The sequence below is a fragment of the Anser anser genome, assembly GCF_964211835.1.
Source record: "Anser anser genome assembly, chromosome: Z".
Taxonomy (NCBI): Eukaryota; Metazoa; Chordata; class Aves; order Anseriformes; family Anatidae; genus Anser; species Anser anser.
This window is the reverse complement of record NC_139723.1, coordinates 43,740,690-43,760,416: the sequence shown is the minus strand read 5'-3', so window position 1 is coordinate 43,760,416 and position 19,727 is coordinate 43,740,690. Positions and strand designations below refer to the sequence as shown.

The window sequence follows — 19,727 nt, the reverse complement described above, 5'->3', positions numbered from 1 at the left end:
ATTCTCCTCCACCTGTGCAGGTCAACAGACTTTGGTGGTGTCATCCCCACAAGAGTCTTAACATAAATTTTAGCTGCAGCCACCAGTAACATTCTTCAACCAGAAACGTGGTTTCACTCACAACACAAAATTTTAAAAACTGACAGTCAGTGTTTTAAGATGTTTTTTTCTTTTTACCGAAGCTTGTCAAAACATTCTCTAATAAAGCTATTTAAAAAATCTGATCTGTAAGAAAACACAATTGTACCAGTCCCCAGGAGGCTTAAGGGGGGAGGGGAAAGGAAGCAGCTTAGCTGTCTAGTACAGAGCTTTTTCTACATATTTCTTCTCAAAGTATGGGAAATATATCTTACCGTAGTTAAACTGACTGTTTGACTTTTCACAGTTGATGATGTTAAACCGGTAACCAATGCCTGTTTTCATTCCACTGACTTCAAAGTAAAACCATTGATGATAATGATTGCTATTTATATCTGAGTTCAGAATTAGATCATATTCGTTTCTAAAGATTAACAAAAACAAATTAATCTTTTTTAAAAAAAAATCAGAAATGAAAAGCCTTGCATGTAAAAAGAAAAGCGGAAATATCTTACTTTCTGATTTGAATAACTTTGCGCAAGTTTCCAGATTCAAACTTGGAATTAAACTTCAAAACATCTGCTTCCTCTGGCACTGACCAACTAAGGGTACAAAAAGAAAAGAGGTCAAAATAACTAAAGCAGATTTGACTAAAACAAACTCATTAGGTTAATTTTAGCCCACACTCGGTAATTCAGAAATTATTTTGAACATTTCCACAAATATATCTTGAATAGCAGAAACAATGTTACATTAGAAGAAACTTCTAGTGAAGTCTATCATAACGCTGCTGTTTTTAAAATTCCAAATCACATCATCAAGAAAGAGAATAGGCTTAGACTATTATTTTAGTATTGTTTTCAGTGGGGTAAAAACTTACCTGGAATTATCAAGGTCATATACAACTCTGTCTATAATGTCATTTTGATGAATTAGCCTTTCAATATCTTGAGCGATTTTTGTCCTAAAATAAAAGAAGAATGACTATTTAAATTGTTGCATACTGTTTCCAATTACAAAAGAGAAATTACCTCATACAACAAGGAAAACTAACGTTAAGATGAAGACAGTGGGACAGATTTTCAAAGAGACCTCAGCCTCATCCCCACTTATGTGCACGAATTATAGGTGTACTTCAGTTTAAACACCTGCATTCACAGCTGACTGATTTCAATATCTGTATGTGAGGGAACTGAGTTTTCATGCACACAACCCACCGGGTTTTATCTTATGAGAAAAAAACGTACCATTTCATAATGTATAGTAGAAGCAGGAATTACTCAAACATTACTTATGTTAATGCTTTAATCTAGGACAGCACTTCATAGTATTAGTAACTCACTTGAGTCCTATCGTAACTAAAATTAAAGAGTTTTAGAGAGTAGGTCGTGCAGTGAGTGTGTTAGTGCACTAGCTTTTCACCTCTGGAGATCTACGTTCATTTATCGACTAGGTAACAAATAAGAATGAATTTGGTGATGTCAGCCAAATGCCATGTGTATGTTTATCCAGATCATAAAACCATTGCACAACTGGCAGTATCTAGGTCCTGGTTTGGAAAAGTAAGTATGTTTTGCAGTTCAAGAATGAAATATAGTGGCAGAGCTGTGTGGAAAAGCTTGCACAGCACCTGCAATAAGAAGAAAAGGAGGCAGATTAACAATGAAGAATACAGGAACAGAGTTGTAAAGAACGTTCAGGCTGGAAACTGTCCATTTAATTAAGATAAATATTGTTGACAAATGAGAAAAAGAAGGTAAGCACAGAACTCTAGGACCTCATTAAATTAAGAGTAACTGAAAAGTAAGCAAGTCACAAGTCCACCATACTGACAGAACTGTAAAAATGCTGACTCACCGCCACCTATTTCACCAAGTTCAGCTCAGGGCAGAACAACAGATTTTTGATCTTACACAAATCATTAGCTCTCAGCGTGCTTCAGTTTCAAAGAGTCATAATACCTTCTACTATCACAGCAGTTGTGCCAGAATAAAATCCATTACTGAATAGCAGACATTTAAAATACCAGAAAGAACAAACAAATGGTATTCAAGATGCACACTAAAAGGCAAAGTTGTAGTGGGTATTTTCAGGTATCAAAAAAATCAAGAGATAGGAGAATCTATTTCAAGATAATTAAAGGAAAAAATACAAAAAACAATACTGTTGACACACAGCTCTGTGTTTATAGGCCATTTTTTGTGGATCCTGATTTACCTAATGATCACTTCTAAGAGCCAGAGGATTAGAAAATATTAAAGTGTACAGAAAAAAAAAAAAAATTAAGGAATAGAAAAAAGGTGGAATTTAATCCCTAATTCACAGGTAATTTCATTAAATAATATTTTTCTTTTCTGAATAGTAGAAAAATAAAGAAGACTGCTGTTATTATCAGATGGTATTTTTCAAAACAATAATCCTTTGGTGAAAAATTGGGTAAGAAGTGTAAATGAAAATCTAAAAGCACTCCAAAGTACAAATCCAAAAATGTTGCATCTCCTAGCACATCACAAGAATGAAACAGAACCCAAACCCCACATATGTCTAACGAAAAAAAAGAACACCCACTATCTCCCCCTCTCCAACCCTTGTGATAAGTTCTTTAATTAAGAGGATGGATTAAGGCAACACATTGTTTTCCAGAAAAGACGTAGCTGACAAGCAGTAACTAACTGCTTACAGTGAAGAGAACATAAATCCCACTGAATGCCAAAAGAATTTGGACACTAATTTGCAAAAGACTTAAAAGCTTCTCCATGTCCTCTACCAAACTCATTATTAACACCTTTCTGCAAATTTAAAATTCCTAAAAAGATTAAGCCCTCTTCAAACAGATTCCTTTCTCAGAAATTTGTTACATTGCAATAACAAGACCAAGTCCTTTCTAGAAAACCAAATTCTTAGAACAGTGTACCTTAAAAAGATTACATGGGAGTTTTGATTCAAGCTTAGCACTGTAAGATGAAATTTCATACTCGTTTCACAGATGAGCTAAAGTGTATTTCCATCATACATAGTATACCCCAACAAAAATAAAGCATTTTAAAGCTAAAACAAATATCATATAGAATTACTCTCACAGTTTAGAAATCTGCTTTATGTACAACCTCACAAGTAGGTTTGTTTGTCAAAAGGCAGAGTTTAATACAGTGCTTTATTTCTAAGAAGAACGAGCAATGGAATGACAAATTTTATTTGTTTTTAGAGACTTCACTTGATATAATGTTACTTAGGAAAATTCAGAATGATTAAGTACTGCAAAACCCTACATGAAGATTTGCAATATTTTCTTAAAATGCATCAGAAATCAACTCATCTGTAGATCAGCTGAATCTACCTTAAAAATAAGCACATGGGGAAGGTCCTTCTCTAACACTAGCTAGCTTTCTAGTAATAGTACATGTATTATGCCATTAATGTTTCAATATTTGTTCATCAGAAAGATCACGTTTTTATGACAGGTCTGAGAATCAGCTGAAATATTTCAATTCTACTGCCTAGTTTTAAAGACACTTAATCTCTTTATCATTGTAATCAATAACTAAATGTAAATATGAAGAATCTCATGAAAGTGGTTAAATTTATGGGTATGTGCTGACAGCATTCAAAATAATAATTAAGCAAGTGACAAGATCTACTACCATTACTTCTTGCAAAAATGTTCTTATGTCTTTACAGTAACTTAATTTTACACATGAGCCAGCTCTTCATACTATCTCTGCAAATTATTACCAGTGACATTCAATATTTTTTAATAATGAAAAGCTCAGCAAACAAATAATTGGTTGTGTTGACATGCTTATTCTGTGCCATTTTGCAGATCTAACACAGATTACTTCCTTAGCAGTTGTTCTGTTACACTGCAAACATTAAAACCAAATACTTAAAAAGTATTATTTTAAATTTTTTCCCACTGCATTTCACTGAAAGATAGCTTTGTTAGCACAGGAATGTGGAAAAGTGAAGTACCTTTCAACTATCAACTATTAATATTTGATAAGATCTAAGGGGAACGTTCAGGTATCTTAACTGAAAAATACTAATGCTGAACACATGAGCAGTCTAGCACATAGTCCCTTCAGTGCTTCTACAGTTCCTCTAATACAAACAGAAGGAATTCCATTCACGTACACCAGAATTTGTACTTATTTTTACAAATTTTTACTTATTTACAGGCAAAACAGAGAAGCACCCAATAAAAAGCATCAAGAGGAAATACTGTTGATATACCCTTACGTCCACAAGCTCTCAGTTCTTAGTTTTTTTGACTGATAAAATACACTGCAACTCATTGTTTAAGTCAGATATTCTGTAGTTAAACAGTTAAGTTAGAAAGCATCACATCTCTAGCTTTTTTCTTCTGATTTAGAAAGTGTTAAAGCATTGTGGAGTTTTTTGTTTATGTTGTTGGGTTTGGGTTTAGTTTGTTTTTAAATAAAAACCAGAAGATATATATGGGGGGATGACAGGGACAGAAAGGAAGACTACAAAGTAAACTTAGTATTTAGAAATTGGAATTACTGAATGAGAATTTGCAAAGATTCCAATTCTCTTCTTATTTAGGGCTTTGCATTGATTAATGCCTACTCACTTACCTTCAGATTGCTTTTTCAATTAAAGCAGTTTTAGATACCAAAGTAAAAATTGTATAGGCTAAGATTAACAGGCATGTAAAGATTATTTTTCAAGGGAGACAATAAGAACAAAAGGCATACAGTAACTCACCTCTGCACTCCATAAGGTCTTTCCAGAATAGGCTCTTTAAATGGGGGTGGAATATGGCCAAAATAATCTGGATAGGCCACTTCTGAATATTCAGGAATAGATTTTGTGTTTTTCACCATTTCAATATAGAGATCACAGTCGTGAACTGGCGATACATCAGAAACTTCAAGCACTACTTGTTCCCCTGATGAACTAGATCTGGAATCCTCCTCCTCCGAATCCACTCCAGTGCAACAGAGTTTTCCCAGGTGGACAGATGATCCTTCAAAAAGACTACCTCCACAGGGTGAAACATGTTCACAAGTTTTACTACATGCAAGTGGGGTAAGGCTAGCTTTGTTTTCCTTCTTTATTACACACCCTGCATAATACTGATCACTTTTTGTACTGTTCTGCAAACTGATTCTGTCCAAGCCTTTGACAATTTCTTGGCTTAGACACTGGCATGATGGAAGCAGCTTCCTTTGATCATTTTGCTGAAGCAAACTACTGTCTTTGATACTATCTTTCTTTGGTAGTTCCAGAAAGGCTGGCCTCCTATTGCATTCCTCAGTCAATAAAGGATTGCTCTCCTTCAAAGAAATTCCTTTTACTGAGAGGCTTGCTTCAGCGGAAACCTCCTCTCCTGCTGTAGGAACAACAATAGGTCCACCCAGATTTGCATCAGGTACAAAAGGCTTTGGTTCCTTAGAGACTAAGTCACATTCCTTAAAATATTAAAGAGAAAAAAAAAAGCATAAAAACAATAAACAAGTAGTTTATCAACAAGAAATGATCAAGTCATACCATTCTACTCTCAATAGCTGCACTGCACTTAAGGACACACCTGTCATAATAAATGTTTGTCAGAATGATCTCATATCCTTTCTTACTATTTTACTTTCTGCTGTGCGCAGCAATCAGACACCAGAAAATAGATTTCCCTCATATCTGCCCACAACCCCTTTCTCAGCCATTTTAAAGCAACACATAATATTAAACTAAACAACTCACTAAACAGCAACCCTATGTGTAGCTCTAGAACTGCAAACTGTGTCCCCCTTTTTTTTTTGCTGGAGTAGCTATCCACTCAAAACAAAACCATCAAACTGTGCTTCAGAGTCAACTCTTCATGATGAGGACTGCATTGGAAATCATATACTTTACCTGAAAGTTTTCTGAAAGTTCTGGGAAAAATTTCTCATACGTTTTCAATTCTTCTAAGGGTCGTCCCAATTCCTGTCTAGGCTTCAGTTTATTAATATCAGTCTCAATATCATCATTCTGAAACAATACCAAAACAAATTAATCTTCAATCCAGGATTAATGAACTTCTAAAATAATGATAATCAGCATTTATATCTGACACAGACATGCTTTAAAAGTCAAATATCACTGTTTTAAAATGAGCTGAACCACACATTTCACCATTATTAAAAGCAGTTTGATTTCATCGGTATCTCAAAACTTCCATTTCAACAGAAACATCAGAAACATAAAACAATTTTCTTGCTTTCATCAAAATGTATTATGCACAGACATCAGACTACCCTTTACATAAGATCTATGCATAACCCAACCATCTCAACCTGACATGTAGAGATTTCATCTGACTGCAGTGACAAAGGAATAATTGCTTCTATGAAAGAAGATATTCCCTTCATCAGGTCTCATGAGTGCCTTGAATAAGTTGTCATTACAGTCTGTAGACAGATGTTTGAATCAACTCCTGAATGTATGTAACATAAAAATACAGAATAATGCTGTTCTGACTAAGTTTCCTTTCACGTCCTGACTGGAAGACGGAGAGCGGAAGAAAACCTTCCAAAAGCCATAAAACAATGGGGGATCCAATCTCTTCAATTGGCTAAACTTCAAGGTTACCTTGCTGAAAATACTGACCTAGTCAATGCCGTTCCAGAACAAGGGAGAAACTTAGAACATCTCTTACAAATTGAGTAGTGTAGTAATTAGGAAGAGAGAGCTAAGAGAGACACAAGTCAGTAACAGAAAGCTGCAAAGAGTTGTAGTGTTCTGCTCTACTGTACTCCAGCCATGTGAAGTGTGGAGGATATGTGGCTTTAAAAAAAAATTTGAGACTATCTGAACAACAAAGGTTGACATTTTAAATCAGTAGTCAACATTTTTAAGCTTCAGCAGGTATTTTGATTTTAGAAATTGTCCTGAAAACCTTCTCCACACCCTTTTCATATTTAAACCCATGGCTGTATATACAATTCAAGCAATTTAAAAAATAAATAAATAAATAATTGCTGTATCTGATTTTTGCCCTTTAGTTTTATCTCATACCAACCTTAAAATGTTGGTCCTTGTCATCCTCAATTTCAGTTTCAATTTCTGATTCTGCTTCAGCATCATCGTTGTCATCACTTTCATCTACTACATCATCCACTATGGTATGAAAAAAGTTTTGTAAGGCAGATCATTCATTTAAGGTAAAATATATGCTCAAAAAAGTGTATGTACTTGGTTTATTTTCTTTCTACTTAGCACTTGAAAAAAATGTAAAAATCAACTTGTTTTAAGTCCTGTAAAACCCCATAAATTTTAATTACTACCAGATTTAAAAACCAAAATGTTTGTTTCACAATACTGCTGACTCAATTTATTACATTTCCATCCAGTTTAAGACAGAACAAAGATCTTTGGCTTAAACAAAGCAAAACAAAAACAAAAAAGCACCAAAAAAAACCAAAAACACAAACAATGCAAAACAGCACACAGCCTTTAGAAATACTTTACAGTATAGAGGTGCCAAGAACATCTCAGCATGACTTAAGCTCAGCACAAAACCAGAGCTCAGCACAAAACCCCGCAGGAAATTTACCGACTGTCAGTAAAAGGCTCACTTAGAAGTTTACAGAATCACAGTTTAGAAATTATACTGATTTAATAAGGTATTCTTAGGTATTGCTTTTACAATACTGACTATACAAAATTATAGTTTTAATAAACTCAGAGTTTTACCACCCTCCACACTCCATATCTCCTTTAATACTGAAGTTTTTCTTAAAAAATAAAAATCCTCTGTATCTTATTTCTCCGGGTTTTTCAATTATTTGTTTACAGATTTCAAACAAAGAAAAAATATCAATAGCCTACTTCAACAGAACAGGGAGTTTCAAGAGAAGTATTACGTGTATGTAACACTATATTAAGTAGAGATGTTACTTCTGTGGATTTTAGAACAGAGTTGTAAATCGCTTTTCTACTCTGAAAGTAAAACGATCTCTAAACACCTGCAGTCTGAGTCTGTCCTAAATAAACTCTGAAGAGATATGTGTCTTTTTTCATAGTTATCACATTTTGTTTCAGAAAATGCTTTGAATAAGGTATTAAAATGTCAGGCTTCATCTCTTTACTTTGGAGTAACTTTCTCGCAGCAATTCCATTATTTGTTTACCCAGATACTAAACTGTTTCCCCATATCTGAAAATGCACTAAGCATTAATTATGCAAAAATAATGAGAGGCATTCACAATAGGAATCTATTTCCTACAAGGCATCATACAAGTAGTCTGCAGATAGGTGATGCCCAAGAGATTGCAAGAGTCAGCAATGTAGAAGAATCTACTCATCATGCAAATGAAGGAAGAATCACAAAGGATTAAAATCAACACTTCAAATGGTACATGTTACTCTGATAAACTGGATGTATAGAATTTAGGTTAACAGAAAAAAAATAAGGAAAGTGTATTTCTGTAAAACAGGATGTAGATAATATGTATAATAAGCTTAAAAGAGAGCCCATATAAGTTTGCAGATAAATATGTACAGCCTATGCTTTACAATTCAGAGTTCGACGACCATTTTAGAGGATGATCATATTTAGTTCCTCTTTTTATATTATAACACCTGTAACATAACCACATATGTACAGACAAAATTGTCATCAGTTAAAACTTAATATTAGAAACTGATGATCCACACTAACAGCTACAGACCCTTTGCTAGCTGATAAGAATCTCACTGGGGTCTAGGTCTTAGTGGACAAGATAAACACCTGCAGCTGATTCCACCTTATATATACTGTGTTTTAGACATACTCAAAGAAAAAACATTATGAAATTACCATACCATCAGGAGGCAAATTGTACAGTTGAGCCACAGGACCACTGGCAGGAATAACTGGGAGTTGGAAATGAAAAGCACTTTTAATAGTTGGTAAAGGAAGACGATTCTTAGGAAAACATTTTCTCATTATTAGGCTGGACGTGTTGACAAGGGGATCAAGAGTTCTTACTGCAAGGCACTCCTATTAACAGAAAAATAATGAAGACAAGAGAAAGCATCTCTCAAACTAGTAGTCAAACTGCATTTGTTTTTATAGATCTCTAAAACTCACTAATGGCTAAAATATTTGATATGAAAAAAATTTTGAAATTTGAAAACAGAAGCCTCCTTTGAAGGCTAGAACTTCTGCCGTCTGCCCTTAAATTCACCTTTTTAAAACCTAGACTTCAAAGAGAAGGCCTTAAAAAAAAAAATCAAACCACCCTCCCATAAATAATCATAGCTGAGTAAGAGTAAACAGGAATCTCCTCCTGCACCCTTTCCTTCTACTTTAAGTAAAGAAAATAACCCTTACCCCACAATCAGGAATGATCATAAATATCGTTAAAAACTATGACAAATTTGAGGTGATAAAGTGTTTTTAAAGAGACAAACTGAACAACAAGAAAAAGAGAGAAACTTACTTGTGAAGTGTTGTAAAGAATTTTCATCCCATTTGCATCAATGAATGCTTTTCTTCCCAATTTGATGTTCGTAACACTTTTAATACATTGTAAAACTCCTTTACGTATCAGCATATATCTGTGTCGACTATCATGACGATGCCAATCAACATAAATTGTTAAAAGCACATGCACATATCCTCTGTCTACTGCTCTCCTGGCATTTGTTTCTTTATTTAAAAAAAAAAATAATTAAGAAAGTAAATTAAAAATTGCCCAATTATTTCAGTATTACTTTCATATCTATTTTAAAATTATTCTTTTTACACCAATTATTGATCTATTGCATTTAAGGTATTATTTCAGACACGCTTGGCAGTGTTTTAAATCAACCTAATCATAAAAAATGATAGCAAGTATGTTCCCATATTTCCTGGACATTTCTTAGAAGCCCTATTTTCCTCTATGTTTGTCAGTATTGCCAAAATTTTAAGTCATTCAAAGCCACACATATATACATCAGCTGTACAAGGAGACTGCTGCACATTTAACTTAACTCCTTATTGCAATTGGGAAGTATAATTACAAAGAGGATGAACTTATATCAAACATATCAATAACACGATGTGTAATAGGCAAAATATTTCGAATCAATATGGAAATCATTAGCAGAATTTCCTCAGGTATTTCTACCTTGTTAAAATGAACCTATATGTTCAGTCATTATTGCTCCAAGACAATAAGTCTTATTACATACGACTAATAAATAATAACATTTTCAGATTTTTTTGTCAATTAAAATCCCAATTTAAACATAAATTAGTTTGGAAAAATGAGTACTAGAAAAATTTCTCGCCTCCTCTTCTTTTTTTTTAAACTAAACACATGCAATAAAAATAATGTATATAATAGACACCAGTAAATGCCAAGTATACATATGCTACACAATTTTAAAACACATCATTTGGTGTTTGTTTTTTTTTGCAATAACTTATTAAATAGCAACATTATTTGCTTATCTAATTTATTTTGCATTGTGTTCACATAATTGTATTCTGCCAAACAAAACTTGTATACAAAATTGTATGAATAAATCTCATCTTAAAGATAATACACACAAGAAATATTACTCCCATTAAAATTGACCAAATGACCGAGTTCAGTACTCTACATTTTGTGCTTCAGAATAACATTGCACATCATTTTCATGGTTTAACAGAAGAACAGTGTGTATTACACTTAAAGGTAATTGTAAGATAATGTAGGCTAGCAAATTAAAAAAAATAGCTTATATAAAGCCTATCTATCAATATCGAAACACTGTGTAAATACAGGACTTGAAACAAATTTCATACTATTTGTAATCCTTATGGCATTATAGCAACTATCACTCACATTTATCAACTGAAAATACTTGATCCCTAAATGTAACCCACTTCCTGGGTAATGAGTATGCCAAAACTACACACCAGAAATTAATGTTTTTATGAAAAGATTTACTTACATGAAGTGTAGGAAGTTACAGTGTCAAGACCCCTCAGGACTGAATAAGAATTATCTCAAAATAAATGCACAAGACCTCCTGTTTCAAATACACACCTTTTCAACATTTAATTTCTCTTCCCAACACTAAAATTTGACTGCAAATTCACAGAACAAAATACCAGCGACATTTCATAAATATTTCTTTCCCTGGATTTCCCAAGGAGAAACCCCCAAATTAGGAAATACAAAAACCCACAAGACCAAGTGTCAACTCTGATCAAACCTGAGAAAACAGCACTCTAAGAAGCATCTCAGAACTTTCCTGTCAAAACTGAAATAGTGGTCTGCAAATCTAATCATGCCTCCGTTCTTAGCCAGCTCCACTAGAACTACTAGGAATGCTGTAGTTTTTAGAGAGAATTAGTTTTTAATCCCTTGCCAGTTATAATCCTGGTGCAAAATCAGCAGAGAAGATGTTTGCCAGGGTCTGCTGCCATGAGCCAACATCTGGGAACAGACCATTGTTTTCTTACCCCTGGTTCCACTTCACGGTCATCACAGACAGACTTGTCTTTAGGACCCAAGACCTAATTCATCAGAAAGGTATCTGAAAAACCCTGTATTTTCCCCTGTCATCCAACAGATATTTTCAGATATGTGTATGAAGAAGATGCATTGGAGATAAGCTACAGGTATCCATGACTGCAGGGCTGAGGTGAGTGACTGTAAAACCGCCTTGGTTCCAGACCAGTTCTGCAGAAGCTGTGCAGCCTTTCTGCAGCAGAACTGAAGAGACAGTAACTGATTATTAAATATATATGTACCATTCAAAAACTGAAGTACCAGAGACTGATAAAACTGTAACCTTATCTTAGCCCTGGTTTTGTTTTGGCCACAGACTTAGTACTAGATCTACTCTTTTTCTCTATCTATATACACAAACATCTATATGTTTATACACACACATACATATCTCAGCTAGACAAACAGTTTCTTGTAGTTAAACACTTACTTGATTTTAGCAATGCAGCAAGTGTGTCTAAAGCAACCCTGTCAATATAACAAGAAAAGTCAAACAACAAACAACTAGTGAACTTCATCTACAACATTGTAAAAAAAAAATACAGCTAACAGATTTCTTTAGCATCTACCTAAATGTTTTCCTGTTTGTGCTGTATCACAGCTTTGGCGTTAAAAAAATGTTTTATTAAAATATCATGCATCTCTTCTATATCTGAAATCTGATGGTGAAATTTAACATCAACATAACGGCTATACAAACTTACAGTCTTTGCAAAAAAAACAGTTAAGTGACAATGCAATGTTTATGAACTATATTCAATGGATGAGGTATTTCTGACACCCATGTTTTTATGTTTGCAGCTGAGCAAGTACTTCTGTAAAATAAAGGACACTGTTTTAGAAAACTGTAGGTCAAAACTTCCAGTGTATACAGATGTAACGCTCATCTATCTGCACTGCAATACAAGATCACACAAGTTACTTTGCACACAAGGTTTTGTCTGAACTAACTCAAGATGTACAACTAGAAAACATATATATTTATTTTTACCCGCTTTGTAAGGATAGACTTCACACATCTGATCTCAGACCATAAACAAGGATATCAAGATTACTCACATCATGGAATAGTAAGTTCATGTGTTTAATTTTAGCTGGGGCTTGAAGGGGCAGGGCTTTTTTTTTTTTTTTTTTTAATAGAGACACTCCAACAACCACGAGTACCAGATTTAGATAACATTATTTTGTTTGTAGTAAAGTTCAAATATGAAAAACTTGGTATTATTATTTTGTTAAGCAGATTTAAAAAATCAGTTTCCCCACAAGTATGAACTCCAAAAAGTTGGTAGTTACGTAAAGAAATTGCTATCTCCAGGAAGATCCACTAACTCATTGTAACCCTAAGCTCTCTAAAAAACAAACCAAAAAAAAAAAACACCCTTGGAAAGAAAAAAAAAAAATCTAAAGATACCACTTTTAAGGTTCTCAGTGAAATGTTATTTATTTTACACAATAGTGCACTAGATAGCTGGAGCTTCCTATTCTATTGTCTCTGAGAGTTGATAATTGCTTTCAAGTGGAACACAAAGAAAATTCTATTAAAAAAAAAAACAAACAGATAATGTCACTCTTCATCTGTGAGCCAATGGAACAGACAGAAAAATGATGGGATTGTCCTGATCAGTTTGTCCTGATTTGGGCATAGCCACTGTACAGTTTCCATGCAGAAATATTAGAGGCAAAAAATAACATTTATATTCTTTTACCTGGACTATAACTGCATATTCTGATATTTTGTGTTACTCTGAAAAAGTCATATCTGTAGTTCTTCTTCCCACCTCCCTTCACTTTAACTTTCAAATACTAGTTACATTTGATTTCTCTAATATTCTTTTTCATAAAAAGTTTTGAAACATATCTTAAGTTTTTTCCATACACTGTATTAAAAAGACATTACTTACTTCATAAGACTAGTGTTCTTTTTACTAAAAGGGCCAATGATCTTAAACATCAGTTCTACTACTCCATTCTTTCCCAAGGACACTGCATTTACAGCTGGAAGAGTTAAAAAAAAAAAAATAAGATAATATAACAAGAAAGGCAAAAGAAAATCAATACACAAACTAAAATCCAGGCAAGTAAATTCTCAAGTACCAGACGCATATGCTCTAAGACAAACAATGACAAGCAGACACTACTCTTCATATAATCAGTGTAATAATCAACTCCTGATAAAACTTGCAAAAGAAAAAAAAAACATTACTTACTACTTTTCAGATAAAATTAACACACTAGTTCTTGTGCATGCTTCTGCTTCCTTTGTTACTGATATGTATCATAAAAAGGATTTGTATTTTTGTAAAGCTCATGGTTTAATCAAGACAACATCGTTTCTAAATTTTTGGGTCTATCATGTTCTATGACTTGCTGTTACCCTTCATTATCTGGATAGACAGGTCTATCAACCAGTATTTGCAAGCTAAGCGTTTGCTGTAGAATCAAGAAATGCCAAACAGTATTACTCCATCTAACCCTCCTTGAGTTACGTTTTCTCAGAAAAAAATAGTAATCCAGTGAGAAGGGTACAAATTAAGAGAAATGGTGCTGATTTTGTGTTGTTCACAAAATGCATGCTGCATGGTTTACACAGGCAGAATGCATGCTGCATGGTTTACAAAGGAATTCAATTCCAAACTGAGCTTACAAATACACAGTCCTAGAAAAGTAAGAAGAGGACGACTAAGCAACAAGACGAGTTCAACACTGTAAGTGCCACATGAGTACAATTCAACACTTGTACCCAAGTTGCAATTTCATCATCAGCGGAACTATTATAACACTAAAAGCTAATGAAAATGAGGACTCTATTCTGGTAGCAAATGTAAACAAATTTTAAGTAATACCACCCATCAACATGAAATAAGCTACTACTTTTTATGTTTGTAAGGAGTGGGAAATATAGAAAGACAGAAGTGATCTAAGCATAATCCAAATTAGAGATTCAGTTCAATCTTCCATTTTCAGGCTCAAGAAAGTTTACCTGTATGAAAGCTAACCTGTATGAACATCTGTATTATCTTCTCCCGTTTAAAAGCATTTTACCTCATTATCAGACAGCTCAACAGAAATAAAGCTTCCACATAAAGTACTGGAACTCTACAAATTCTCACACGAATAATCTGAAAACAATCTTAAAGGTCATCAAATCAATTCTCTCAGAAAAATGCGGTTACACTTCCATCTTCATACATTTATTTAAAAGGTTGAATGGCCATTTTGAGTTCAGTGGAAAAAAAATCAGCGCAATTAACAAATGGGAGGTTCAGTGAGAATGATGCTGTTTTCAGCAACTTCCTACTACCTGCACAAACAATGAACCAGGCTTTTATGGAAGAGTTTTCATCCAACAGTAGGGCACTTCAATAAGGGGAAGGTTAAACAAAAAGTTCTCACAGGAAATATTTACTAAGTTTTAAATTTGCCATCATGAATTAAAATAAAAATACAGTAAAAAGAAAAAAAAACACGAGCATTTGTAATAAAGAGTAATTATTTCATTTGAAGTGCTTTTGCAAGCACAATGTTAGCATTCATGGCTTAGGTCATACAGCACTAGCATTTATACAAATGATGTGCACCCAAATTCAACATATTCAAATGCATTAAAGAATGCCAACCATATGTGCACTGAACAAAAACCAAAAGATACACAAGACGTACACAAACTTAACAGCTTTTATTAGACTCAAGCAATTTGACAATATAAAAATCAAATTCTCTGGTAACCATAGTAACTTTAAGCATTTAACATTAAACAAGTATGTAGATGCTGTATTTTTTAACCATATTTATGTCAAAAATATATAAATTATAAGCAAAATAAAAGTATTCAACCAATACTTACAGTTGGTTGAATAAACTCGTAATACTTGAAGGCATGGTAAAATTAGCCTGTGGTTCTGCAAATTCTGCTTCACTAAATTCAATGATATGTTCAGGGCACCATTAATTCTTGCCTTCATGCCAATCTTTTTGTCTGACATCAAAGAAATGCAAGATCAATCAAATCAGTTTTGAAATTATCATTAAAAAATGGCAGTTAAATAAACTGTGAATTCCTACAAGTGATATGTTAACTTTGCATATTTATTTATATTAAATATAATTTATATTGCATATTAAATATATATTTACCATGTTTTCCTCACCTCTACTCCTCCTTTTCTTCTCCTCTACTAATTCTGAGCACATGGATGTTTATTCAGCAATAAAGTTTTCTTAAACTTTAATTACAAAACTGCAAAGTATTAAGCCATATTACATAAGTCCATCATCATCACCTTTTGGGCCAATTTTTGCAAGAAGTGTATGAAGAAGCACCATTAATTCTTCATTTGGAGGAGACTCTCTGTTGGCATTCAAAAGCAGCTGCAACAAGATCTGTGTCCCTCCTTTAGTGACCAAGACACTTGCTCTCCGACCACCACCTAGAAATTTAATACACAATTTGTATCTTCATAACCAAAGAGCAGTTAAATATCTAAGCTATAGTTAACATAAAGGAAGACTTTATATAGCAATATTGATAGAAATATTTTCTTCAAATGTGAAGAAAAACATGCTGGACTTAGACTTACAGCAACATAAATTATATGTGCATAATTATTTAAAAAATCACTTCAGTCTTTATGTTCTTTTGATTCTCTCGAAGCGTAAAATGTATATAAAGACAGCTTTAGCAACCTTCAGGGAAAAATAAATAAATAAAACACGTCTACAGAAGAATACAAGAATATAATGACAAACTACTATCTTAATGAACACTTACCAATTGAGACTAATTCAATGAGAATATTTAGTATATTTAGAATAGTTTGAGGATCTCTTGTATTCTGCAATAAAAAAGATATTTGATTAATTTAGAAGTCCAATATTGTGTTTTAGATATTTAAATGTCACTAAAGTCAAACAAAACTTAAGATGTTACTTTCCAGCTAACCATCACACCATGCAGCCTGAATTAACCGCAGAACCAATTAAAATCTAGTTCTTAGTATGACATATTAAATGGAATATTTGAAAAAATAAGGGAGAGAAATAATTAAATCCTTTATGATACTTAAAGACCCTATTTAATCATTAGACAGTCCTTTGACAAATTCAAGTTTTATAGAAGAGCTAGAATAACAACATATTTAAAAATACAAAGCCCAGTGAGGATAGGAAAACTTGCAGTGTACACACAAGCAGAAAGATTAAAAGATTTTACCTCTAGGGTTGACAGGATAACTTCTATTCCAGTGGAACCCTTAGATGTCATCTCTTTCCTGGTTTTTTCTGCCAGTAAGAAAAAGAAGGACATTTTTCTTTTAATGAAATAATTATTTTTTTTTAATCTTCCATATTGGTTAGTATTACACCACTAGACACTTTTGTCTCTAGATTGAAAGTGACTTTTGAGAAGTGACAAGTGAAGATAGCCTGAAAGGGGCTAGGAATAAGGAACATTTGGAAGATAGGGGAAGAAGCAGAGCAAAAGCAGCTGTAACTCCATATACTTATGAGGCTAATTCATGGAATCAGATATATAAATCTTCAGTGGGTCAGTCTACCATGGAAACAGGTCATCTGTGAGCAGCAGTGAAAATAAACATGAGCCTTTTTAACAGTAAATAGATTATTCTTCATATGAATACTGTTCAAAGTACCTTTTATCAAACGAAGTAAACCTCCCTCTGTATTAACTGAATATCAATATAACTGCAGCAGTTAAATATTTTACAATGTACCAAATATGACAGTATCACATTAGCTGTTCTTACACTGTGAATTATTACTTAAATTGACTATAATATAATGCATGCTATAATTTATGATATAAATTCTGGAAAAATATATTGTATTGACAATACAAAATGTATTCGGTGTAACCAATATTATACCAAGTAATTTTAAACATGGCCTTAAACATGTGCCTTCAACAACCCACAACAGAAACAGATGGATAAAAAAGTTTAACAAGCAGGAAAAAAAAAAATGAAGTTTTGCAAACAGGAAAAAAAAAAAGTCCAGCAAAGAATAAACAGAAGGAGGAAGGCTCAAAAGGAAAACTACTACAAACAAAAAACAGTTATTTACCCTGACTCTGAACCAGATGAAGGATCTTTGAGGTAACATATCTGGCATTATCTGCTTCTCCTAATACAGAGTCCAAATTGATCTTCTCCAGCTGTGACAGCAGAGACATAGTCCGAGAATTGGTAGAAACACTAAAAAGAAAGAATTTTTACCTTCATTTGTATATCCACACAAAGCATGAAATCAAACATTAAATCAGAAAAAAAAAGGAAAAAACACTAAAAACAGGAAGTCCCATGAGGGAGTAAGAGGAGCGGCTACTTCTGTCATTTTTAAAACCACTTTAGTTCTCCTTAATTCTGGCAACTATTATTAACTGTTCTGGCAACAATTTTGCAAAGCCTACATTTCAGCAAACTAATTATATTTGAATATCATCTCCAAGAGCAAGTGTGAAGAGGTAAACTGGTTGCAGAAAGTTAAATACAGATATATGTTTATGTCAATTTGAGTAACTTCTATTGAATATAGTCAAGTGCCAGGTTAATGTATCAAACCAACTATTCAAGAAAAATAGGCTACTTCGTAGTCCCAAAGACTACTGTCATACAGACCAGTCTTTAAGAAGTGAAGGAAAAGATAATCATTCACAAAGTAAGAAAGCCAACACTCATCAGATAAAGAAAAAGATCACAATTTTGAGTACAAAACTTCAAAAAATCTCCAAATGTATCAACAGAGTTTGGATTCATCTTGAACACAAACAGTATCTTGGCCTGACATCACATACTTGCCTTGAAAATGTACTTTAATATAAGAAACTATTTCAAAGCAAGTATTTATATTTATAGGTAGAGAAAGAGAAAGAATTCATGTAAATATTTAGAGTGCTCGCAATAAAGTCAGTCTAGAATTGTTTTATTTACTCTTCAGTTTTAGGCCATAACAATTATTCAGAATAGTTTTCAAATTCACATTCTTACATGAAAGTCATTTTCAGACAAATGTTTAACATGTGAATTATGGTCGTATAATTAAATAGACGAAATGATTTCCAAGGTTAAACTACATTGACTTTTCACTTCTGCATCATTAGAATCCTGCAATAATCAACAATAATTCAATTTAGACACATACTCTTCTGACTACCTGCAATAAAACTGACATATATAACATTAACCTTATAAATACTGTAAGTTTTGTTTATAACAATGCAAAATTATTACATCTTCATTTGTATTTTATGTCTTGGAAAACACCTCCCACAGCTAACTGTTAAAGGAATTAGTTTACACATAGGCATAAATGTTAAAGTCAAGGAAAAAAAGTAGCTGATGGCAAAGGTCACACCACTGTGAAAGCAAACTGATACAGCAGTTGCAGAGGAAACTGCTTCCACAACTATTATTTAGATGTCAGTGTAGAAAAGTAACGTGCATAACCAAAAAACAACTTCAGATTATACATGGTACTTATAAATTGTATAAGAACTTGTATATAAACTGTATAAATATAAAATTGTATATAAACTGTATAAATACACCAGTAGTAAGCAACGGCAATACTAATTACAGAGCTTCAATCAAAGTAATTTTATATTGAGAAGTGTATCATTTTTTCAGTCATTTGCTAGACTTTGGTTTAAAAGTATTTTTGATCTCAAATAAATCTGATTTGCTCAAATGCTATGTTTTAATCTATAACTAAAGTAATTACCTCCAGTTCCTTCTCACCATTCAATACCAGGCTGAATAGTAATAATAAAGCTACAATTATTTATTTGCCTAAACTTTGTTCTGTTTGCTTCTACTTCTCCATTTTTCACTGAACTTGAAATACTCCAAAGTAAGCCCCAAATTGTAATGAAATACACAAGCTCTGTCGATGTGGTCACAGACTTCCAAAGGCCATTAACTTCACCTGCCCCATAGCAAAAATAATAGTCCAGGCAACCCACAAAGAAGTCACTGTGTAGCAGAGCTGCTGTTTTATACATGCATGTGAGAGCATGCATATATGGTGGGGCGTAGGGAGGGAGTATTTCCATTTAGGTGTACCATTGGTCTCGGAATGACATAAATGTAGTTTAAAAGTAGGAAACAAACAAGGACAACAACAAAGATGTTCCTTAATAACAAACAAAGGAATAGGGAATACAAGTTT

General features: G+C 33.2%; 1 protein-coding gene across 11 annotated transcripts in view; it reads right to left on the bottom strand.

Moving 5' to 3' along the window:
- AGTPBP1 (ATP/GTP binding carboxypeptidase 1) overlaps positions 1–19,727 on the bottom strand; it is a 67,226-nt gene that overhangs the window by 29,872 nt on the left and 17,627 nt on the right. For all 11 annotated transcript variants that reach the window (XR_014576758.1, XM_083817724.1, XM_083817728.1 and 8 more), the window contains 15 exons: positions 17,625–17,755; positions 16,756–16,823; positions 16,315–16,378; positions 15,827–15,973; positions 15,391–15,522; positions 13,448–13,541; positions 11,977–12,014; positions 9,501–9,709; positions 8,881–9,058; positions 7,097–7,194; positions 5,950–6,066; positions 4,804–5,510; positions 959–1,042; positions 594–680; positions 354–502 (listed from right to left, as the gene is read on the bottom strand). Coding sequence is in view for 10 of the 11 variants with exons in the window: in XM_083817724.1 (XP_083673850.1) it covers positions 354–502; positions 594–680; positions 959–1,042; positions 4,804–5,510; positions 5,950–6,066; positions 7,097–7,194; positions 8,881–9,058; positions 9,501–9,709; positions 11,977–12,014; positions 13,448–13,541; positions 15,391–15,522; positions 15,827–15,973; positions 16,315–16,378; positions 16,756–16,823; positions 17,625–17,755 (2,303 nt within the window). In the remaining variant the exon portion in view is untranslated. The remainder of the gene's footprint in view (positions 1–353; positions 503–593; positions 681–958; positions 1,043–4,803; positions 5,511–5,949; positions 6,067–7,096; positions 7,195–8,880; positions 9,059–9,500; positions 9,710–11,976; positions 12,015–13,447; positions 13,542–15,390; positions 15,523–15,826; positions 15,974–16,314; positions 16,379–16,755; positions 16,824–17,624; positions 17,756–19,727) is intronic.